Consider the following 22,366-nt stretch of genomic DNA (forward strand, 5'->3'; position numbering starts at 1 on the left):
GGGACCTGGGGGCCACCAAGGCCCTCTTCTCCCCTGCAGCCTCCAAGCACCTTCATCCAAAGGGCACACAGTGGCTTTTTTCAGCTCTTGCTCCGTGTGCTCATCAGCTCCAGCCTTGAAGTGGCCGGGGCTCAAAATGGTCAGAATGGTCCTTTCTTTCTCTCGTCATGGCTTCTCCTGCCTTCATGAACTCCACAGGTCTCTCCTCCTCTTCCCCTGAGCTCTAACGGCCCCAGCTTGGCTGTCACTGCTTTTTAATAGTTGTAAATTCATTGATTTGTGGGAAAGAGTGACTCTGGGGATCATCTATTCTGCCATCTTGACTGGAAGCCTATTGTGATTTCTATCTGTTTTTTCTTACATCATGTTGAGTTTGATTAAGACTGCCATTTGGAATTCCTCCTCAAGCATTTCACTGGTTTCCTGTTGTCTGGGGTCTGGTATTGGAGAATTATTGTTTTCTAGCATTTCACTGGTTTCCTGTTGTCTGGGGTCTGGTATTGGAGAATTATTGTTTTCTTTTGGAGGTTTCCCTGTTTTTTCATGCTTCTTGTATCTCTGCATTGATGTCTAGGCATCTGGTGGTGTAGTCACTTCTTTTAACTTTTGGAGTAGCTTTTGAAGGAAGAGATGCTTAACCTGTTGAAGTGTTCTATATTGATAGTCAGGATGTGTGTTACAGTTTTGCTTCTGGGTGAGTGCAGTCATAGGTACTGGCTCACTCCTCGCACCCTCTCTGCTGGGGTGTGCAGGGCCCCTGGGTCAGGTGGGACTCTGAGTTCCCAGGGAAGATGGGCATGGATCCAGGCAGCCAGCACATTCCTCTGTGCTCTTCACAGGGGTGGGCACATCTGCTGGATTGGGCAGGACTCTGAACTCCCCTGGCTCCTATCTCAAAATGGCAATGTCCAGCAGCAGCCCAGGACTAGAGGAGTTGGGGAGACTCAGTATGTACTTCCCTCTGGAAAAATGCAGTCTTGTGAGCTCCTAGCAGCTTCCCACACTGGGCTCACTTTTCATAAAGGCCACATGGTTACTTTGCAGCCTGATTTGCAGGCGTCTTTGGTGGGAGCACCAGCTGTAGACCCACCCTCCACCTACCTTGTCCCAGCAGCGCAGGGTCTCTCCAGTCTCCACACTCGTCTTGATCAGGTGCTTTCCCTGTTTTTCTATGTTGTTGTCTCAAGTTTCCAGATCTTGGGGGATTTTCCTTACTGTTTTGCTGGATTCTGTCATTTTCTCCTAGACACTCTATAGGTAACTATCTACTTATTGCTTTGGACTTTTTTTGCATTAGTGGTGAGGGCTGGCTGCCTCTAGACAGCCATCTTGCTGGAAAAAAAAGAAAAAAGAGAGAGAGAGACATAGTCTTTTATATAGCTAAACTTTTAATGATAGGGGAAGGCACCACAGTATATAAGGGCAGGAAAGTACATGGTGACACATAACCCCAGGGATAAAATGAACCTTGAAATATCATCTGAATCCAGTTTGGGGGTCTTACATATTAGTTGGGTTTTACTATACTTTATAAAATCCGGCTAGCTTGTAATCTTAATCATGTATTCATTTGTATAAGTGCTTGAGAATATAACACATTGGACCTGATTTTTCATTACAGTTATGTGAACATTCCTATGTCTAGTTAAGCAAGTTTTATAATGCTGTAACTAGTTTGAATTATCACATTATATACATACTTACGTGTAACAGCATTTGGATAATTTAATTTTTATCACTTTATGAATTTTCCATCTTTTTTTTGAATTACAGTGACTTGCAAGGAGTAAGAACAAATGCCAAAAGGGTTGGAAGTGACTGGATTCTCAATGGAAGCAAGGTGTGTAAAGAAGGGCTTCTAGAGCTCTTCTCTCCAGAGTCATTTCATGGGTAACAGTGTCTCAGATACCATTTATCATTGATTCTGTTAGATCTAGAAACTAACACAAAAATTGAGTTTACTAAAGATTTTTTGGAGACAGTGAGAAATTTACAACATTTATATTATATAAGATCTGTGATAGCCTCTTCTATGTTCCATTCTGCATGCCCCTTCCCGAGTATGGTAAATGTTGTTTTAGCTTCCAAACAACCCTTATCAAACCAGAAAAGGGGAAGGTAAAACTCATATTGCCTACATAAGGGACAAAAAATAATTAAACTTTATGTTGATGGAATATCATTGAAAAAACTCTCTCATAAATATCAAGCAGAGTTTCAAAAGATCTTAGGAAAGAAAGATATCGCTGATAGAATTTGAGAGCCCTTCAGTCCTTCTGAGAATTAATCAACGCATTGATAGAATTATCCAGTTCAATCCAGTGAACCTTCAGTTAAGGTTACAAAGTTACTGACAGACTCAAGAATAAATGTGAGTATATCCCTTAGAATCTAATATGACTAAGGGCAGACAATATTGTCTACCTAAAATTGTGTCTGGTATACACTCAGTAAATATTCGTTGTTGACTGAGTATTAAGTGAAGGAAATGTGTTCACTTTCTACATAGTTCTAAAGAAGTTTTTCTGAAAATTTGTTCCAAGGTCTATTGAAGGACTAGTTTGTGATTGTTTACTTTAAAAGAAATTTTTATTTCCAATTATTTTTAGGCTAACATCTTTGTATTTACAAAATCACAAGCTTGAATGTTGTGGCACTATCAGATTCCTAAAAAAGTTTGTAAACACTCTCCATTTTTGTACTTATGTTGTCAGAGGCTGGTAATAGTTTATAGATTGACATCCATCTGCAGACCACCTTTAGAGCAGCCAAGTTCTTTTTTTTTTTTTTTTTTTTTTCCTTTTTTTGTCTTTTTTCGTGTCTGGCAACGGACCGCAACCCTCAGTGTCGTGCCCTTACCGGACCAGGACCGGCAACGGGATCGCAATCCTCGGTGCTGCGCCCACCCCTCGCTCAGCCAGTGAGTGGGAACCAGTCTGTATGTGGGATCCGAACCCTCGGCGGGAGCGCCGCCACACTCCCAAGCGGCGCACTGTAGCAGTGCGCCACCGGGCCGGCCCCAAGGAGCAGCCAAGTTCTAAAGAATGTACCATAATCTAGTTTTGTAATTATTATATAGAAAAATATCTGTGGCGTCAAATAAATTTGGAAAATGTGCACAACTTCTCACTCTGATATGCTGATGTGCATTGTGAATCTCTAAAAGTTGGATACAGTATGTCATGTGCCCTAAGAAATTTTCTTTTCATAGATTATCTTGAGTTCCTGGTGTTCTTCAAATATACTTTAAGAAATATTAGTCTAAACTATTTATCCTAAGGATTGTAACAAACAGGTGCTAATTTCAACATATGATGAATTAACTGCCTGCATATAGAGGGCTTGTTTTGAAAGAAGAGTATAATATTTGGTCAAAAGATAAATGGGAACCTCATTCTCTTATGACTCTGGCTTTCTGAGCGGCCCAGTCTGCCTATTTGTGGTCTTTGGTGAGAACCACTCAGCAAAGGCACCCAGACTGTGTAACCAAACAGGGCCTGTTGCCTGATGCACAACAAGACAATACTGATACTCATCTTTGTAGCAGAGAAGAAAGGTTTATTTGTAAGGCAGCCAAGGAAGAAGACAAGAGAAATAAATCTCAAATCTGCCTTCCTGATAGCAGGAAAGAAGGGTTTATGGGGAAGTAGTTGGGGTGGTGCAAGGTGTGGAGGATCATGATTGGTTAAAAGGTTTAAAGAAGGTCTTCAGTGATCTGCACAGGTGCAGGCCATCTGCATGCCTGTTCTTGAGTCGTATGTTCAAAAACTGGCAGCATTAGCATGATCTGGAGTTGGAGTTTTTGGCCTTCTGGCATTGTAAGTTCACCCATAGGACTGCAGGCTCAATCAGGTTATCTTAAAAGGCAGATAGGAAGAAACAGAGAAGTTAATTATGGATATTTACTGAAAGAACAAGCAATTTAAGTAGGGAATAAATTTTAACTGAAAAGTCACTGGTTACAACTGTTTCAAAAAAAAAGACACTATAAAGAATAGCAAAAAAAATGAAAAAAAGTAAAGTAATTGGTAAGTAAATATAGTGTATCTGAACCATTAAAATATCAACACAACATTTATAACAGTATAGGAAAATAATTATGTTAACAAAAGTGAGAGAAAAAGGATATAAAATGCAAATATAGAATAATTTCAACTATATTAAAATATGAGAAAGAAAATTCATAGTGATATTTATATTATGGACTCAGAGAAGATTACTTTTTCCTTTTTCTTTATAACTTAACATAATGTCTATATAAGATCCATGATGAGTTTATGTTATTTTATAAGCATTCGATATCCAAAAAAATGATGGCCCTCATTAGGGATAATCCCAGCCCTATTCAAATTTTTAACTGTCATAATTAGGAAAGAAACTGAGCAAGTCATCTTACAAAGAGAATTCTCCTATAACTCTATTAGAAAGGAGGATCAATCATGGTAGAAACACTCAGGTTAGGTCAAGCTGTTGTAGAAATGGTTCAGAATCTCCTAATCCTCTTCTGTAATTAGTTCCAGGAAGAACTTTTGGAGAACTCCCCTTGATATTACCACATTGGGATTTGAATGTTTGAGTGAATAATTTTTGCCCCATGGACTGTTCTTCCCTGCTTTTCAATTTCATTGTTTGTCTATTGTGTATAGTTAATACATGTCTGAAACCATGGATTTTAGAACACACAGGTACTAATTACCTTGTGCTGTGTGGTTCAAAACAAATAAACAAAAAAAGCACTCTTTCAGCAACTGTGGCAGCTACACAAAGGTCACTGTTATCTGAAAGAAGTAGATCATCAATTAAAAAAATCAAAACTAGGCCTTTTCAAAAAATGATAAATCTGGGACTATAAATACTTTAATAGCATGGTGCCATTTAGAGCAAATTCCCTTTTCTAATCTGGAGCTTCTAAAAAATAATTTGTCATTTTAATAGACAATTTTTTTTAATGCATTATAAATTTTTATTTATTGATTTATTTATTTTTCTTATTGAATCATAATTCATTATACATAATTGGGGGTTCAACATTGACTATTTTGGTTTTATTTCAAAAACAACATAATCTCTGTTAATTATCATTATTATTTGCAATCTTTCTCCTCTAGTGAGGAGAAAATGTATAGATTTTGTTCTCTGAAGCATTGGGTAATATTTTCCCTGGTTGTTACTAACCTCATGTATGAATAATAAACCCTGCAGATACTGTACTTGAATAGGTTATACAGAGGTGTATAAACCGTGAATTATCTGTTTTATTCCTCTTGAATATGTTTTCCCCAGTCATAACTTGCACATGGACCTGAATTATTGTGGTGGATTTTCGTGTACTTGTGGTTTTGCAGGTGTTCATCACTAATGGGCAGTTATGTGATGTTGTGATTGTAATCGCAGTCACAAATCGTGAAGTTCACTCCCCTGCCCATGGCATTAGCCTTTTTCTGGTGGAAAATGGAATGAAAGGCTTTATCAAGGGACGAAAGCTACAAAAAATGGGATTAAAAGCCCAGGTAAGTCACAATATAAATCATGTTTAGGTAATAATTGAGTTTACTATCAACCAGATAGAAGACATATAGAGAATTACATGTGGTACAACCATACCTTCCTATGCTAAATTCCTAAAATATGCTTTACAGAAATGAGATAATGGAGATTTATTTCCCTTTATGCCACTGTATCTCTTTCTGGTGGTCAGCAATGGAAGTGAATCAGGGTATTATGAATATCTGCTTTAGAAATGGCAAAATTAACTGCATTGTAATAAGCTATCTACTTATGAAATTTATTGAAGAAAATTATGAAGTAAGAATAGAAAATATGTTTTTCTATACATGACCAACCCCCACCTCTCCCCATGTTTTGCTTAATATGTATCAGAAATCCTTAGTTCCCAGTACTTAGAGAACTGGACAATATCAGAGCTAGAATGGCAGTGTGTTGCTGTGGGAAAGCCACAAGTTTTGGAATCAGATGGACCTGGACTGTAATCCGATTTACCACTTAGTAGTTGTGTTCATTAACCACTCCAACTTGGCTTCCAATTTGTTTGTTTTTTTCCCTTTTTTTTCTTTGTTTGTTTGACAGCTGGCCGGTCCAGGGATTAAACCCATAACCTTGGTGTTGTAACACTACACTCTTACCAACTGAGCTAGTGGCCAGCCTTAAATTTTGTCTTTTTTTTTTTTCTTAAATGGAAATAATAATGGTCACCTCATTGGATTATTGGGTGATTTAAATAATGTCATTCTGTATTTAATTGTATGATCTCTTAGGACACTGCAGAACTGTTCTTTGAAGATTTACGGTTGCCAGCTAGTGCCTTACTTGGAGAAGAAAATAAGGGCTTCTATTACCTCATGCAAGAGCTTCCACAGGTTAGAAGTGTTTAAAGATTCCATCTTTTGATTAGATAATGGACTGGAATAGAATAATATAGAACTATATTAATCCCTGTATGCAAAACTTGTGATATAGCTGGTCATTTAAGTATAACTTTAAAGTTGCCAAAAAAAAAAAATGAGTTTTATAAGGTACATAAGTAACTGAACTCAAGGATATTCAATGAAAGCTTATAAAGTAGGGAAAGTAGGTATATGTGTTTTGTGATTTCTTGGAATGATTTTATATTCTTAACTATGAATCAAGAACTTTTAGCTCTTTGTAAAGAAATGTCACCCAAAACATTTGGCAGTTTTTAAATAATAATTGTGAGCCAAAGGGAAAAAGGTGTTAATTTCAGCCTGAAAAGTTTTATCCACATAGGGTCAGTCCTCATAGCTGTGTTTTTTGAGTGTGGTTGCCAAGCCATCACTGACCTCACATGCCAGTGTAAGGGGGTACACCTGCCTGGTGCCTGCCATGGCAAGGGCTAAACATGAAATTGAGGACAAGGGCTAGGAACATAAGCACTTAAACAGAATATGAATAACACCAGCACGATGGAATTAATGTAAGGCTTCTTTTGCACTGGTAGGTAAAATTTAACCTATGCACTTTAAGATGTGGATTTCCACAGATATATTAAGTTACATGGTGTGCAGACATCAATAAATAAAAATCAACAATTACGGAATCTCTTTACTCATTTATGAGTAAAGAGAAAAGTAAATTAAATAAATTACATATATATAATTAATATAGTCATTCATCAAAATAAAGGATTTGCTTTAGAGAGTTATATTTGACAGATATGTAAAAATAAGCTCATAAATCCTTATGGGAGCCTTTTCTCATAAAAAGTTAAGAAATAAATTAATCTTTAAGAGTCCACTATAAAGATTATTTATAGGATTTACTATAGTTGACATTGTGTGAAAATCACTTGTGTGATTAAAGTAATGTTGAGACCTAATTTTGGGGTTATAGGAAAGGCTGATAATTGCTGACTTAGCAGTTTCAGCCAGTGAATTCATGTTTGAAGAAACCAGGAACTATGTTAAACAAAGAAAAGCTTTTGGGAAGACAGTTGCACAAATACAGGTAAGCTTGTTGTTATGGTTTAGTAATAGACGGTATCAATTTACTCATTTGAAGTAGATTTAAGGTAAACATAAATTTAGGGTAATTTTCAAATAGGTGGTATTAGAAACTGTGGAAATGAATGAGATCACTCAGGGAAGGAGAGTAGAGAGAAAAAGGAGAAGAGGTCTACATTAGTCCGTTTTCTGTTGCTTATAACAGGATACCTGAAAATGGGTAATTTATAAGAAAATGAAATTTATTTCTTATGGTTTTGGAGGCTGGGAAGCCCACAGCCTGGGGGCATCTCTGGTGAGGATTTCAAATTAGGAGAGAGTGGGACCAAGTGCTGCTTAGAGGAAAACCAAGATGAAAGTCAAAAAGTGCTTATTGGATCTAGTGATGTGGAGGTTATTTAGGAGGAGCCGTTAATGTTGGTAGAGGGCGGCAGACCGGCGTGAGTAGAGAAGTAAATGCAAAAGAGAAAATAAAGGTCCTGACGGCGGGTAGCTCTCTCCTGAGTTGGGCTGTGAAAGGCAGTTGAGAGAAAGGACGGTAATGTAATGATGCAGGGGAGGGGAGGTGGGGGAGGAAGTGGGCGTCAAGGGAGATATTTGGGGGTTTTTAATTTTTTTTTATTATTGTTAGGATGGGAATACCAGAGCATATTTTACTATCTAGGGAAAGGCTTTAGTAAAGAGGGCAAGGTTGGAGACATGGAGGGACAATCAATGCACAGGGTCTTTGAGAAGGTGTGAGGGCACGGGTGCTGATGGCCTCCCCTTGCACAGGAGAGGTGCTTCTTCCACCCCAACAGGGAGGAGAGAGGCGAGGATGGGTGGGGGTCAGTCGGATATGTGCCTTCGTTGGTGGAAAACTGCAAAAGTCCTTTTCAGAAGTCTTCTATTTCCTTAAGTAATGAAAGGGAAAGGCAGTTCTTGAAAGAGGTAAATGAAGGTGGCATGGAGCTGTCCAAGGGAGGGAGGAATGTTTGAAATACCCTCCTCAGGGTGAGGGACTGAACTAACCAGAGAAACGCAGTCAGCCTGCTGGCAGGCGAGAGGACCCCCCTGACGTCAGTGATCATGAGTTTATAGTTGTGCCCTATGCATTTCATACATCAGCTTTACTAGAAGGGTTTAGCTGCAGGTACAGACACAGGGAAGGCAGATAAATGTGTTTGTTTCAGGTTGGGTTTTGCCAGGAAGTTTAAGGTATTTGCAGAAGAATTCAGTATATGGTGGCCACAGTTACCTAATATGCAAATCAAATTTTAGACCCTCTAGTTTCTTCTTAAATGAAGGGATAGATTATAAGCAATGCAGTCATCAAATTGGTGAAATATCTCACCAGTGAAGAAAACCCCAAAAAACAAAACCTGGAGTTGGAATTCTACTTTAAAAAATTTAAGTAGAATGACTTTGGCTAAAAGGCTTTGTGAAGGGAAAGGTAGAGATGAAACACTTTGGTAGCTTTTCAGGACCAGCATTATAGAAATTATGTTCAAGTGTGGTTTAAGTCCTAGCACAGCTACTTGAATCTCTGCAGTCTAGGTAAGTTGTGTTCTCTCTCTAAGATATATTTTTTCCTGTTTGTAAGAATTGTAAAATTTATTTGATTTGTAAAATTATAAGATCTTACAATTGCAAAATCTTATAATTTGTAAAATTTATTCACAAATAGAAATATTTTTCTGTTTTTGAACAGTATCAGTAGCTATGTCATAGGGTTGCTTTGAGGATTAGGTGGGATAATACACATAAAGTACTTGGAATATTAACCAGGCAGTTAGTCCTCATGAAAGTTAGCTGTTACTACGATTTTTGCCTTACATACGGCTTTGCTCCATTTTGTTCCAGTATAAGGGGACTTGTTATCAACTTGTTCCTTTTGCTCCTGATGTAGATCGTCTCAGTGTCATTTGGGGAACTATTTGCTACTTACATAGTCATCGAGTTAACTTTTTTTCATTCTGAATAAACGTCTCTATATCCTAACTTTCTTACTGATGTTACAGACCTGCAACAGTTGTTCTGAATCTATAAAAATGAGGCACACACTCAATCAGGAAAACATTATTAGAAACAGTGTGACCTGACTTGCTTTTGTGATTTTCTTAAGAGCAAGGAGGTTATACTTCATATTCCCTTTCATTTGTGGATCACTGATTTATACATATCAGTGGTTCTGCACAACTGCCCTCTCCCCTCAGGCATTTAGAAATATCAGAAATGAGATGGGAGTGGGGAATTGCACAGGGACTGGAGGTATAACTTGTGTTTAGTGCCCTGGAAGACAGTGTTGTTAAATATCCTATCATTCAGAGGTAGCATTGTATTACAGCTAATTGTCTTCCTCAAAATACCAGTAATCTCCCATAATAAATACTGACGTACATGATTTATTTTTCATTTCACTGAACAAATATGTATTGATTGCCTTTTAAGGGTTGTGTGCTCAAATGTAGTTGGATAGGTATAACTCTGAAAATAAACTCTAAAGGCTCCTACCAATGTGAAGGAAGCAATACTAACTTGGTATCACTCTGTGACTTTCTTAACTTTACCCAAAGTGAATTAGTATCATTTGCTTCCAAAATCCATTTGCCACCACCTTCACATCAAAAAGTGTTTATTAAAGTACTCATGCCTTTAGCTTTATTTGGATGCTATAACAACTGAGCCGAATTGACATTATTCATTCCTTTGGAAATCCATATTTCCCATATATGTACTTCATATTAGATAACAGCAATGATGACTGTAATACAAGGGGTCTTCAAAAAGTTTATGGAAAGATATATATTATCTTTTTTTTTTTTTTTCAAAAGATGACCAGTAAGGGGATCTTAACCCTTGACTTGGTGTTGTCAGCACCATGCTCACCCAGTGAGCTAACCGGCCATCCCTATATGGAATCCGAACCCATGGCCTTGGTGTTGTCAGCACCGCACTCTACCAAGTGAGCCACAGGCCGGCCTGAAAGATATATATTATCTTTTAATTCATTTTTTCCACTAACTTTTTGAAGTACCCTCGTATTACCCAGATTTCCTGAATGACTCAGAAAGCATGTGATTTGACATGTAACCATGAAGGAAATAGAAAATCGGCCTATACTGCTTTCTCCGTAGGGGAAAAAAGTTCTTTTAAAATACTTATGGGCTGGCCCGGTGGTGCACTGGATAGTGCGCCGCTTGGGAAGTGCGGCGGCGCTCCCGCCCGAGGGTTCGGATCCCACATACGGACCGGTTCCCACTCACTGGCTGAGCGAGGCACGGGAGCAACGCCGAGGTTTGCAATCCCGTTGCCGGTCCCCGGTCCGGTACGGGGGCAACACTGAGAGTTGCGATCCGTTGCCGGACACGGAAAAAGACAAAAGACAAAAAAATAAAATAAAATAAAATAAAATACTTACTTATTGTATTTTGATAGCAAAAAGACAGGAAATAGTTTTAATCTTTCCTTTTCAAAGCAAGTACCATTTTATTCTTTCTTTCAATGTAATTCACTAAAATTTCAATAGGTGGCAGTAGCATTCCACTTCCACAGGTACATGATGGCTATGAGTAGTAGTGTTTTTTGTGTATATGCTCTGAGATTTCTGAGATTATTTCTTCTGATCTTCCCGGTTTATTATTATTATTTTTTAATCTCCCTGTTATATCTAAATAAGTATCTTTGAATAGTAATTTCATATTTCAGGATAGGAATATATTCAGAGAAGATGAATGACTAGTGTGTGCCTACACCTCCTATTGCAGAACTGGGCACACTACTGTTAGTTATTCAATTGAAATGGCAGTCCTTTAAATGTCACATTCTACTTGGCCAAATGTCATTTGATGACTATATAACCATTCAGTTTCCTTTCTCTTTGTTATCCTTGAAGGTTGAACATTTTGTGTCTTTCTGACTATTTGGATGCATGTCACAAAATTTATTTTCTTTTTAGACTAGAGACCTACCACACCAAAGTAGCAGTAGTTATAGGATTCTCATTTTTTAAAATCTAGACTCTCCATAGTTGAAATCAATTCTCATGATTCTCATGGAATAGACAATAAAACAGTAAAATCCAGATGTTAAATAATAATAACAGTTATCGTTTATTGACTGCTCTCTATGTGCCAGACACTGTGCTAAATGAATTTGTATCATTTTTTTCCTTCAAAACTATATAATAAGTATTACAATTATTTTCATTTTACAGATAAGGAAGTTGAGGCAGGGAGAGGTTAAGTAACTTGCCCCAAATTATACTGATATTCTAACTATAGAAACTACACTCTTAATCATATACTCTTTTTACTGCCCAGAAGTTTAAAGTAGATGGATCTTCCTTCTTTCCCTATTTCCTTCACCTTGTGGGCACTGACGTGAAGATGGAATGTTCTTTTCTGAGAGCTCTTAATCATTTCCTGTGTGGTATGTACTCTTGATTCGAAGGGCACAAAGTATAGGGAAAGAAATTGGAGAGGGAAAAAAATAAAACTTCATCCTTCCATGTCTCCAAAATGGAAATGTCCAGTTCTTAAGACCTTGAGCATAGGGTTAATTAACTCTTAAATTAGGCAGTAAATCTAACTTGTTTTATTTTACATTTAAGTCTTAATATATCAGAACACAACTAATGGTGTTATTTAAACACTGGGCTAGATAAACTCTCCAAGGTGTCTTCCAATTCCATAATTCTATGATTCTAAGAATTTTGTCATTCAGAACTCTAAAAGAGACTCTATTCATTTTCCACTTATCTTCAGAAGAATTTTTTTTAAAAAATGCTAGTTGCTCTATATCTATTAGCGAATACTAATGACTTAAAAATGCTGCTATGAGCATGTTGATCATTCACAAAAAGCACCTTGCTAGTAACGTATGGTACAATTATTAGCTGCCATTCATTAGAGAATAATTTCAGACAGCATGATGCAGTGTCTGCAGTGAAGAGCAAAGACCAAATCTGTTTAGTAACACCCAACTCAATGCCAAGAATATGTAAATATTTAATCTCTTTATCCCCAGAGAGTAAATTATGTACTCTTGGAGGCATTAATTCTTCCAGACTTCTGGACCTCCCTCAATGCACTGAAGCAAGAATTCTAAATGATTCTTTCCTAGTCCAAAATTTAACTTCAGCTTCTAGAAATTCCTAGTATAGGAATGAGAGAATAAAGCTTAGTGATCTTGATTCTCTCATATTGTAAATAGTGCATAAATTCTCAAGTGTGTCATTGCAAAGGGGCAAAAGTATCTGGAGACATGGCAGATTCCCCCTTGTTTTTCAAATGAAGCATCATAGATAGTGTCATTGAACTAAGCCAGGAAGAGGCTCGGAACTCAATTTCAGGGATTTTCATGGAATATATAGTCATGTGTTTCAATAGAAGATTACTTTCTCCCTTTTTTCATTTCTTATTTCATCTTTAGATTTTTCATGAGTAAACTTGATTGTGTGGGGTGAGAGTGCGAAACTTTGTGCTGATTGAAGGGTAGAAATTTGGCCTTATTAAATATGTATGAATAGAAATGGATAGAAAAAGTAAGGGAAAGAATGCGAAGGGGAGAAAGTTTCGATGTAACCCAGGTCGTTTAGAAGCAGAGGCCAGGATACAGAGGTGGAAGGAGTGTGACACCAGCCTTCCCACTGCTCGGTTTGGGAATCATTAGATGCCAGTTACAATCTCTGTTTCTAGAAAAGCCAAGGGAAAGGCAGTCAGCTGGGTTTTTCATCAGCACAGCAGTTATGTTATTACCTATGAGGAATTTGTACCTCAGAGCTCCTACTCTACCTGAAACATCCTGGGTCTTATTATACTTCCATTCTACTCTTTTCTAGAAATGGAAAGGATGAAAACTATCCCCACCACCAATGACACTGAAAGACTCAGTTTTGTGGTTTGAGAATTGCTGTAGCCAGCAGTAGAAGTAGGCCCAGCATACTCTGAGAAGGTAGCTCCACAACCCTCCTTTGAGAAAGCATTCGTGGCTATGGACTTGCCAGTACACAGGTGGGATGCATTTAATTTCTAGTATGTGTTTTACCACACCACCTTTGTCACTAACTTCCATGTGTATGTCTTTTATTAGCCACAGTGAAGTCTCACTCATAAATTCCACAGCAGAATGACTAGAACTCATTTTGTCTGAATTTCCACAAGGAAGAATAGAGCCAACTGACCATAGCTGGGGCTTGGACCTAAGAAATCAACTACAGTGGGGTATACTTTTGGAGGCTGTCCAAACTAGATAGCCAGTCTTTTAAGTCCAAGCATGTTTCTCAAAGGAGACTCAAGAGTTGGTGCCAAAGAGAACAGATGTAAATTCAAAGTTCAGGGTGTGAGAGTCAAGAGTCAGGAATTAAATAATAAACATGGATTGAAGTGAGAACGGTCTGCAGCAATTTTGGTCTAAGCAGAACGATTTCCAAAAATGCTATTGGTTGTTGATGGCCAGCAGGAGGAGGTCGGTATGTAGGTATATTAACATTGATAATTCCAGACCATTCAGTTCAAGTTAGAGGCTGTGCTAGGCAAGCTGTTGAGAGGGATGGGAGGGAGAAAGGGGAGGGCTGGAAGAAGTTGCAGGGTACTGGGCTTTGATCGCTTGAGTGCTCTGATTCCATTATTCTCCTATTGCATTCTAAAAATCTAGATTAAATACTTTGCAATATAAAATAATAATGTCTAATATTTTTGATGTTGTGATTATGAACATGAAGAACCCCCTTTTCCCTCCAGCTTGTTACTTTATTACTTTACTCCAGTACAAAGAAGCAGAATAGGGAAATGTGTTCAGTTAATTTCATTAATAGAGAAAACATTTTTAATGTCTGGAGAAAAGTAGGTGTTTTCAGCAGCTGTACCTAAAGGCCTGTACCACAAGGTGGTGCTCACACATTAAAAGTCGTGCTGTGTTTCAAGCAAGTTTCCCTTAGTGGTCTACGGTTTAGAATCTAAAATATGAGAGATTATTTATCTACCTTTGCATCTTTTAGTACAAGTTTCCTCAGCACTGAAATATAGTGGGTTTTAAATTTAAGCTGACTAGTTAACATATGACCTTTTTTTCTGGAGGTAAAAGAAGCAGTTCCACTTTTGTTTTGCTTTAAAGATCTGTTATTATATAATTTTTGATATGCTAGGTAAGTGAAAATGTTTTCTTCTACCATGCTCATTTTTTTATTTCATTTCCTTTAAACTCAAGACGGTGCAGCATAAACTCGCAGAATTAAAAACACACATTTGTGTCACCAGAGCTTTTGTGGACAGCTGTCTCCAGCTGCATGAAACAAAACGTCTAGACTCTGCCACTGCTTCCATGGCGAAATATTGGTATGCATGCTACAGAAGTTAAAATGTGCTGTTTGCTCAGACTGTTATGGAATTCTGTCAACTTTAAAACCAGCTTTGAGGGTCTTGAAGAAAGCTGTGTAAAAAGAAAAAAATAGCAATAAGAACCAACTTTTTAAAAATGTTGAAAAGTCCCATTAAATCTATTTATAATGTGCTACAAATTACTTAAGTTGATATTTAATTCTTAACTTGCTGTTGAAAATAAAATATTAACAGACTAAAGTAAGACAACTGATTGGTTATTCAAGCAACAGTTTAATTTCAAATTATCTAAAAAGTGGCAGTATAGTGAGGCTGAAAGAGAACAGTAAAATAGGAATCTTGAGATAGTCCCAATTTTTCATAAAATAACTATAATTAAACTTACTCCCCCATGGGACAACTTTTTGTTATCTGTGAAATGACTAGGTTGGACAAGATTTTTCTATTTATGGTGTTTTCCAGATTTAAGAGAAAAATTCCTGAAGAATCAATCAAAAGTTGCACCTGCTCTATTAAGTGAAAGGAAAAAAATGTCCTGTGAAGTTTCGAAAGATTTTTATTTGCGTTAAAGGTGATTAGCAGTGGTGTTAAAGGTGAATTAATTGGAAAAAGACCCTGTAAGGCTTTTGTATATTTTAAGATGCAAGAACATACACTCTAAATCAGATTCTAGAAGTGGACTTGGTTTTCTCTTTTTTTAAGAAAAACATTCTTACATCTCAGCCCAAAAGTAACCTAGAAAAAATTCCTGTCATTATTCATTAACTTGTGTTCAGTTCAATCATATGTAGAATAGAGGAAATATTTTGTGCTTTATGTAATGATTCCGTAATTTGCCAGGTTGAAAAGTAATGTGGAATTACTAGAAACTTGCACTTTGAGGGGAGACCTTTTACATTTAGATGTACAACAAGTTTTTTGATTAGTTGGAAAAAATGTAAAAAAAAATTAAATATTTTTAGAAAAAGAGAAGTTTGGATAGCTATTGACCTCAATTTTCTTTGAAAACAACAGGTTTATAGACACACTGGTATTTCACATTGAAGCAGAAGAGGCAACAAGTTATATCCCAGTAAATATTTTACTAAAATACTTGTTAAATACAAAACTTACCATATTCCAAATATTATTGCTCTTAGAGTCTTGTCTGTTATTGTCACTCTGTTTCTCAGGAACATCTTCACCTGTCCTATGGCTTGAGTTGAAAATTATTTTAAACAGGGAAATGTGCTTATGTTTACCTCTGCTTTATGTTTCCCACTACTGAAAAATAAACAAAAAAGAATTTTGAACCACCTCATCCAGGGTACTTCAAAAAGTTGGTGGAAAGATTTGTATTATTTTTTAATTCCATTTTTCCAGGAATTTTTTGAAGTACCATTTGCATTTTTATGTTGAGGTGAATAAAATTTCTACTAGTTACCTTATGGATTTTAATGATAGTTAAAATCGTGATAAGATTAGAAAAGAATTTTTCTCAAGTACTTCATATATTTATATATATATATATATTCACGCACATGTACATACACACATGCACACACTTCAGGAATAATAATCCCCAAATAATTTTTTAGTAAGTTTTTTATATAATGACATGTACTTTAATAGTTTACCATCTTAGGTTTTCACTTTTACTTTCAGTTTATTTCTGAAAAGCCAGAACCCTAAAAATAAAATATTTTTTCACAGTTCTCGAAATTCAGAATTGTGATCTTCAAATAGAAAGTGACATCTTTGGAGAAAAAAAAACACATTACAAAGGCAAAAGGACCTACATGGCTCAGTAATTTAAATCATATAGAAAATCTAAATAAATTGGGCCAAATTCAAGTCTTCACTATATCCTTTTCAAGCCTAAAATAGACAAAATCTAATAGTCTGAGTTTTCCACATTTTGTTACTTGCCTTAACAGAAACCCATCCAGAAATATAATTGATAAAGACAGTATTCTTTATGTGAAAAATCTTTTGGAATATATTTTATATGTAATTGTTATCATCTTCTCTGGTTGGCTATGATATTGCTTGATAAATGTATGCATTTTAACAATCATGAATTATTTATTTCCTGATTGTGAAGCACCTCATGAAAATCTATTTCAAATGTTCCTTTTCTGCTTTTTATCTTGGCTATCTAGGGCATCTGACTTACAAAACCGTGTAGCTTATGACTGTGTACAGCTCCATGGAGGTTGGGGATACATGTGGGAGTACCCTATTGCAAAGTAAGTATGGTTGTTCTGTTACACTCTTCCTAATCATGTGAAGAAAAAGGAAAATTTCTTTACTGTACTTTGCACATCAAGTATAGAGAGAAACGAAGTGGGAAATCTTTGCATTTTTTAACTGACTACAGAGTGTGTTCAAGCAAATGGAAGCAGCTTTATTTTATTGACTTACCACTAGGATTTTATCACTTTTAAAGAACATGAAGAGACCAGTATACTAAAGCTTGATGCTTGGGCTTTATTTAAGTCACTATATAGAAGGGCAGATATCACTATTTTTAAACAACAACAATAAAATAATGCAGAAAAATTAACCTACTAATGAAAAGGATCTAAATTGTTATCTTAAATATTTGATTTTACTCCAAAAAGTAAAGGTACTTATTTTTTTCAAATAGAATTTTTATTTCCTTCAAATTAAATGAAATTAAATACACCTTTACTATTGCATCATATATGAGTATTCTTGTTATTAGCTTGAAGCAGTACCATTTTAATAGGCAGGGTCCTCAGCCATATTTCTTCCTCCATCTCCGTAATTTCCTGTTTTCTTCTTTGTCTCAGCAATCTCCCTATGGTGTTTTTCCTCATTACTCTAGAAAATATATTTTTTCTCTTATTTAGCAATATTTTCAATTTATAAAATTTTCCCAAGAAAGTTTTTTTTATATATATAGGAAAGTCCAATTTAGTTCTGAATCTGAGAATAAGAATGCTATAGGCTTCTAAAAACTTCTAATTTTTATCTGAATGTAGAGTAGCTAAAGGGAAAAATTATCACACTCATATTCAAACTGGCAGCCTAACAACATCTTCAAATTTATCATTTTGGCAAGCATAATTGAAAACATTTGATAGCTTATAGTCCTTAGGAAAATAAAGATTTTGTAAGAGTTAAATTAAGAACAGAAAACTCAGTATAGATATAATTTATTAATTTTCTGATTTTCTTAGTCACTGGTCAGCTCAGAAGTCATGTGTATATATGAATTATATAATTTATACCCTTTAATAAAAACTCAGCAACAACCAGGGCTTTTCCCCTTCTTGGGAATGTAAGCATGAAGTAACTAAATGATTTTTTTTTTTTTAATCAATCCTTGGACTTGTATTTTGGTATATCCTTTCAGAACTACTTCAAATAAGCCTTAATCAAAAGCAGATTTATTTACTTTTAATCTTTGTATCATCATGAAGTCAGAAATACAACTAAACTAAATCATCACAAACTAAATCATCACTGGAATTTTTCCTGTGTATTTTCCTGTTTGATTAGCAGTATTCATCCATCTTATTACAGTATTCAGAGTGTTAAGAAGGTATAATAACGGATGTTTATAGTTTTCTACTTAACTGTGCTGTTACAACTGCTGCTGGAAGTGTAGACATGTAGCAGCTCCATGTTTGTGTAGTTTAGTTCAAGGTCTAAGAAGAGAAGTGGAGAGGAGTCAGCCATCTAGGTGGTTTAAGAGTACAGGGTGGCATAAGCATTGATCTCTTGTTTTCTCTGAGTCAATTCCTTCAGTTTAGTAGCAAGCAAAAATTGCAGCTGATAGCTTATTTGAAATCCCTGGTTTCAGTTTGAGACGCTTCTGTTTTCTTTAAGGAATAATAATCACCCTTCTTGGTCAGCTTGTTAGTTCAAAGATTATATGACTCTTTAAACTAGACTGCTATTTTTCTCCCCAAAGACACAGGGAATTCTAATATCAACTACTATCAAAAAAGCCAATCAGACACATTAGGTAATATGTACAGGCTTTGGGTTTTTTTTTTCTTTTAAAATTTTAATTGCGTTTCTCATATCCGCCAGATTAAGCTACATTATTTGTTTATACATGTATTGCTGAGTCTTGGTTTCAAAGATAAAAGAAGTGCTTTATTCACTTTTTTTGTTTGCTTTGGTTTTATTTGTTTTTGCTTTTTTTAATAACTGGTCTTCAGCATGTGGGCTTGTTTCAGTCTTACTCATTAGGCTCAAGCATGTGAGAAGTGCCATTTAGAGACTTTGCTGCCATCCTAGGAAGGGCAGCCTGAGAAGCAGAGCGTCATGCAGTGTGGTTAAATATTTCTTCTGCTGTTTTTCTCTGTTAATTTTAGTTGATGACTAAATTTAATTAGTAACCTATAAAAGGTCTGCTGATCTCTGTCATTACCTACTCCATTGGAACTTATTTAATGTGAAAAAAAAAATGCCCAACCCAGTTCAAAAATGTCTAAAAGCACTGGGATTGCTGAAGTAGGCTGAAATGCCAGGTAGATCCTTGAAATGCAAGTGCTGGATTTTATGGAGAACAACAGAATTTGTTCAGAAAAAAAATATGTTCGAAAACAGATATCTCTAGCTTTTAAAACTTTCATCAGAAAGTACTGAGATTCTATATTTCTTTGGATACAGTAAGTCAAATTAGTATATTTACTAAGTGCCCACTTATTTTCAAGGTACCCTGATGAATACGGAGAAAGATAAGTCCAGAATGGTCATACTCCTGGAGAGCTGGCACATTGAAGTTGTCTTAAAAATTAAGTAAAAAACAACAGATTTTATGAGTGAAAAAAAAAATTCCTCTGAATTTGTCTACTAGGAAAGTCTAAAGCTCAACAACTAGCCCTAAATGCCTGGGCCAATGAAAGTATTGTGATATAATAAAAAAGATACTTGCCAAAGAGGCAGGGTCCCCACATTCTCATTCTATCTGCTAATTTTCTGTTATGTGACCATTAAATCCTTTACCTGCAAAACAATAATAATATTTATCCTCCCTGATCCCAGCACTGAGAAGATAAAATGAGATGAGAAAAGTTAAAAACAGCTATGCAGAGGCATGGTTACTATCATGGCTATCAAAAATAAACTTCTGATGGTATCTTTTTTGTATGGCAGTGGACTCGGTCACTTAGTATTTTTAACCCCATACATTACTGGAGTGACTATTAATCATTTCCATAAAATAGGTTACTTGTTAACTTTCTGGTAAGTAATATTTTCTAAAATATCAATTTATATTACTGGTGGTGGTAGTGGTGCTGGAATTTAACGTGATGCTGGAAGATACGTAGTTTCTTTTTTCTTTTGTTTTCTATAAAGCCAGTAGAGTTCAACTTTTTGTGGAAACATTGAAGATAACAAGAAACCAAGACATTACAAGTATTTCTAAACCTAAAACAGATTTTTAAAATACGTTTTGAATTTTACAAAACTATATCAGATGAAGCACACTTACAAATGTTACTTTGAGTTTATAATCTCTTTAAGCAAACTAAAACAAAGCTATCAATTATCAATATCTTAATAGGTTTTTTATAATTATACCAATCTAGGATGAATGCCACACTGGAAAAATAAGTAATTTCTGGAGGACTTTTATTGTTTGAATTTCATTAAATAAATACTTTAATTACAGGAATAGTTACCTGATGAGACAAAATTTACAATTTCTAATATTTTTTTATTCATTCAATTATCTGATTTATCCAGAGCTTATGTGGATGCCCGAGTTCAGCCAATTTATGGTGGTACCAATGAAATAATGAAGGAGCTGATTGCGAGAGAGATCATCCGTGACAAGTAGACATCTGCCCACATCCTGGAATCCTATTACAGCTAATCTGGTCTTAAATCTACTCAAGATAAAATGTAACCTGGAAAGGAGGGAAACAAAACATGTTTTTATATGCTCTCTCTATAGAGAAAGAAATCAAACATAAATGTAAGCTCAACACAGTGGAAGGAAAAATCTATGAATCCAAATTCTAAAATGCTCCAGTATAAGATTTAACTTTAAATTTTTTATACACTTAAAGATTAAAGAATTTTTGGTTCTAGAAGCCTTAGTGTTTCACTGATCTCTAAAATTCTAAAAAGCAATAATTGCTTAAATCTTTTAAATTGAGGCAGAAATAATTTTATGTTGTCATAGTATAAAAACAATAATATAGCAAATTAAAGGGAAAAATAAATATAATGTAGAATGTAAAGTCATTTCGGCTACCTTTTGCTCCAGATTTCCTAGAGCAGTGGTTTTGAAACCACCATGCTACTTCATTCCCTGTTTTTAAGCAATGGAATACTGTATTCAAACAAAGGCTTGTGCAGAATATCTCTGTGAAACGCTCTTTGGCAAAGAGCTAAGGTTGAAGCAGGAAGCCTTCCTACCTTACTGCCTTGAAACCCAAAGGACTTGCTAAGCATTTGCTTAACCCCAATCAGAGAATGTCCTTGGTTCTCTACTACTGACACCTGGTATTTCAACAGGTTTCCATTCCAGTTTAATTGATAAGAGAACACAGAATAATTCATCATCCTTTAATTTCAAGATGTTGGTATATATGATAGGTATCAAAGCAGTGACTTTTATTTTGCAACAGTGTAATTTATTTATTAATATAACAAGAACTTTGTGTCTTCTGTAAACCAGGTGGTTAAAAATACGATGGCAAACAAAACGGGCAAGATCATTGCTAATAAGTGAATAAACCAATAAGTAGTAATAAACAAAGTAAGAAGTAAATAAGTAAATACAATAATTTCAAATCATAATAAGTATGATAAAAGTAAGCATTTAAACTGGAAAAGTGAGGAAATGACATTTGATTTGAAACTTAAAAGTAATTATTATCAAAAAATAAACCACTAATTTAATTTGTAAATAACATTTCAGTACTTGTTTTTTTTTGCATATAGTCATAAAACAGTAAATAGTTTTAAAATGGAAATCGATATATTCGTATTCAGCTTCAAAAACTTAAACATTTTATTTGTTATCATTGATATTAAACATTGTTTTTATTTATTTTTTTGGCGGCTGGCCAGTATGGGGACCCGGACCCTAGATCTTGGTATTACAAGGCTTCACTCTAACCAACTGAGGTAACCAGCCAGCCATAAACATTGTTTTTTAATGCAGTACAACCATTACAACTGGATAGAGCAGAGGGAAAAGAAAATATTTTGATACCATTCTTTCCTAGAGTTACACAGCTTTGATTTGCTCTTGGGCAAGTTTGTGTGGTTGCCAGCTTAGGTTCTTTCTCATATGCATTAAATACCATGAAAAATCAGTTGAAATAAATTTTTATTCGGTACTAGTATATTTGCAGCTTTTACCTCCTTTCTACTACCAGAAAGTGATATAGGATTTGACAGACTTACCCCTCCTTTTACCCCACAGCCCCTTTCCCTCCCAATCTTAAAGGAAACTAGATTTTAGGAATAAAACATCTGTAGGATAAAAAGTAAAATAGCACAGTAGGAAAAGCCTTCTGTGTAAAGATGGACAGACCTGGATTTGACTGATGCCTCTACCATTAAGGAGCCATTGGACCTTGGACAAGTTGT

The 22,366-nt window shown here is 35.6% G+C and overlaps 1 protein-coding gene across 1 annotated transcript in view; it reads left to right on the top strand.

Annotated features, from left to right (window-relative positions):
• Nucleotides 1-21,678, top strand: part of ACADL (acyl-CoA dehydrogenase, long chain) — a 47,683-nt gene extending 26,005 nt beyond the window's left edge. The window contains exons 5-11 of the mRNA XM_008570414.1: nucleotides 1,774-1,840; nucleotides 5,346-5,510; nucleotides 6,276-6,377; nucleotides 7,369-7,482; nucleotides 14,667-14,794; nucleotides 16,939-17,025; nucleotides 20,507-21,678. Of these exons, the coding sequence (XP_008568636.1) occupies nucleotides 1,774-1,840; nucleotides 5,346-5,510; nucleotides 6,276-6,377; nucleotides 7,369-7,482; nucleotides 14,667-14,794; nucleotides 16,939-17,025; nucleotides 20,507-20,600 (757 nt within the window). The 3' untranslated portion in view covers nucleotides 20,601-21,678. The remainder of the gene's footprint in view (nucleotides 1-1,773; nucleotides 1,841-5,345; nucleotides 5,511-6,275; nucleotides 6,378-7,368; nucleotides 7,483-14,666; nucleotides 14,795-16,938; nucleotides 17,026-20,506) is intronic.
• Nucleotides 21,679-22,366: the final 688 nt, after the last annotated feature.

Source organism: Galeopterus variegatus, unplaced genomic scaffold (assembly GCF_000696425.1).
Source record: "Galeopterus variegatus unplaced genomic scaffold, G_variegatus-3.0.2 Scaffold600, whole genome shotgun sequence".
NCBI classification, from domain to species: Eukaryota; Metazoa; Chordata; class Mammalia; order Dermoptera; family Cynocephalidae; genus Galeopterus; species Galeopterus variegatus.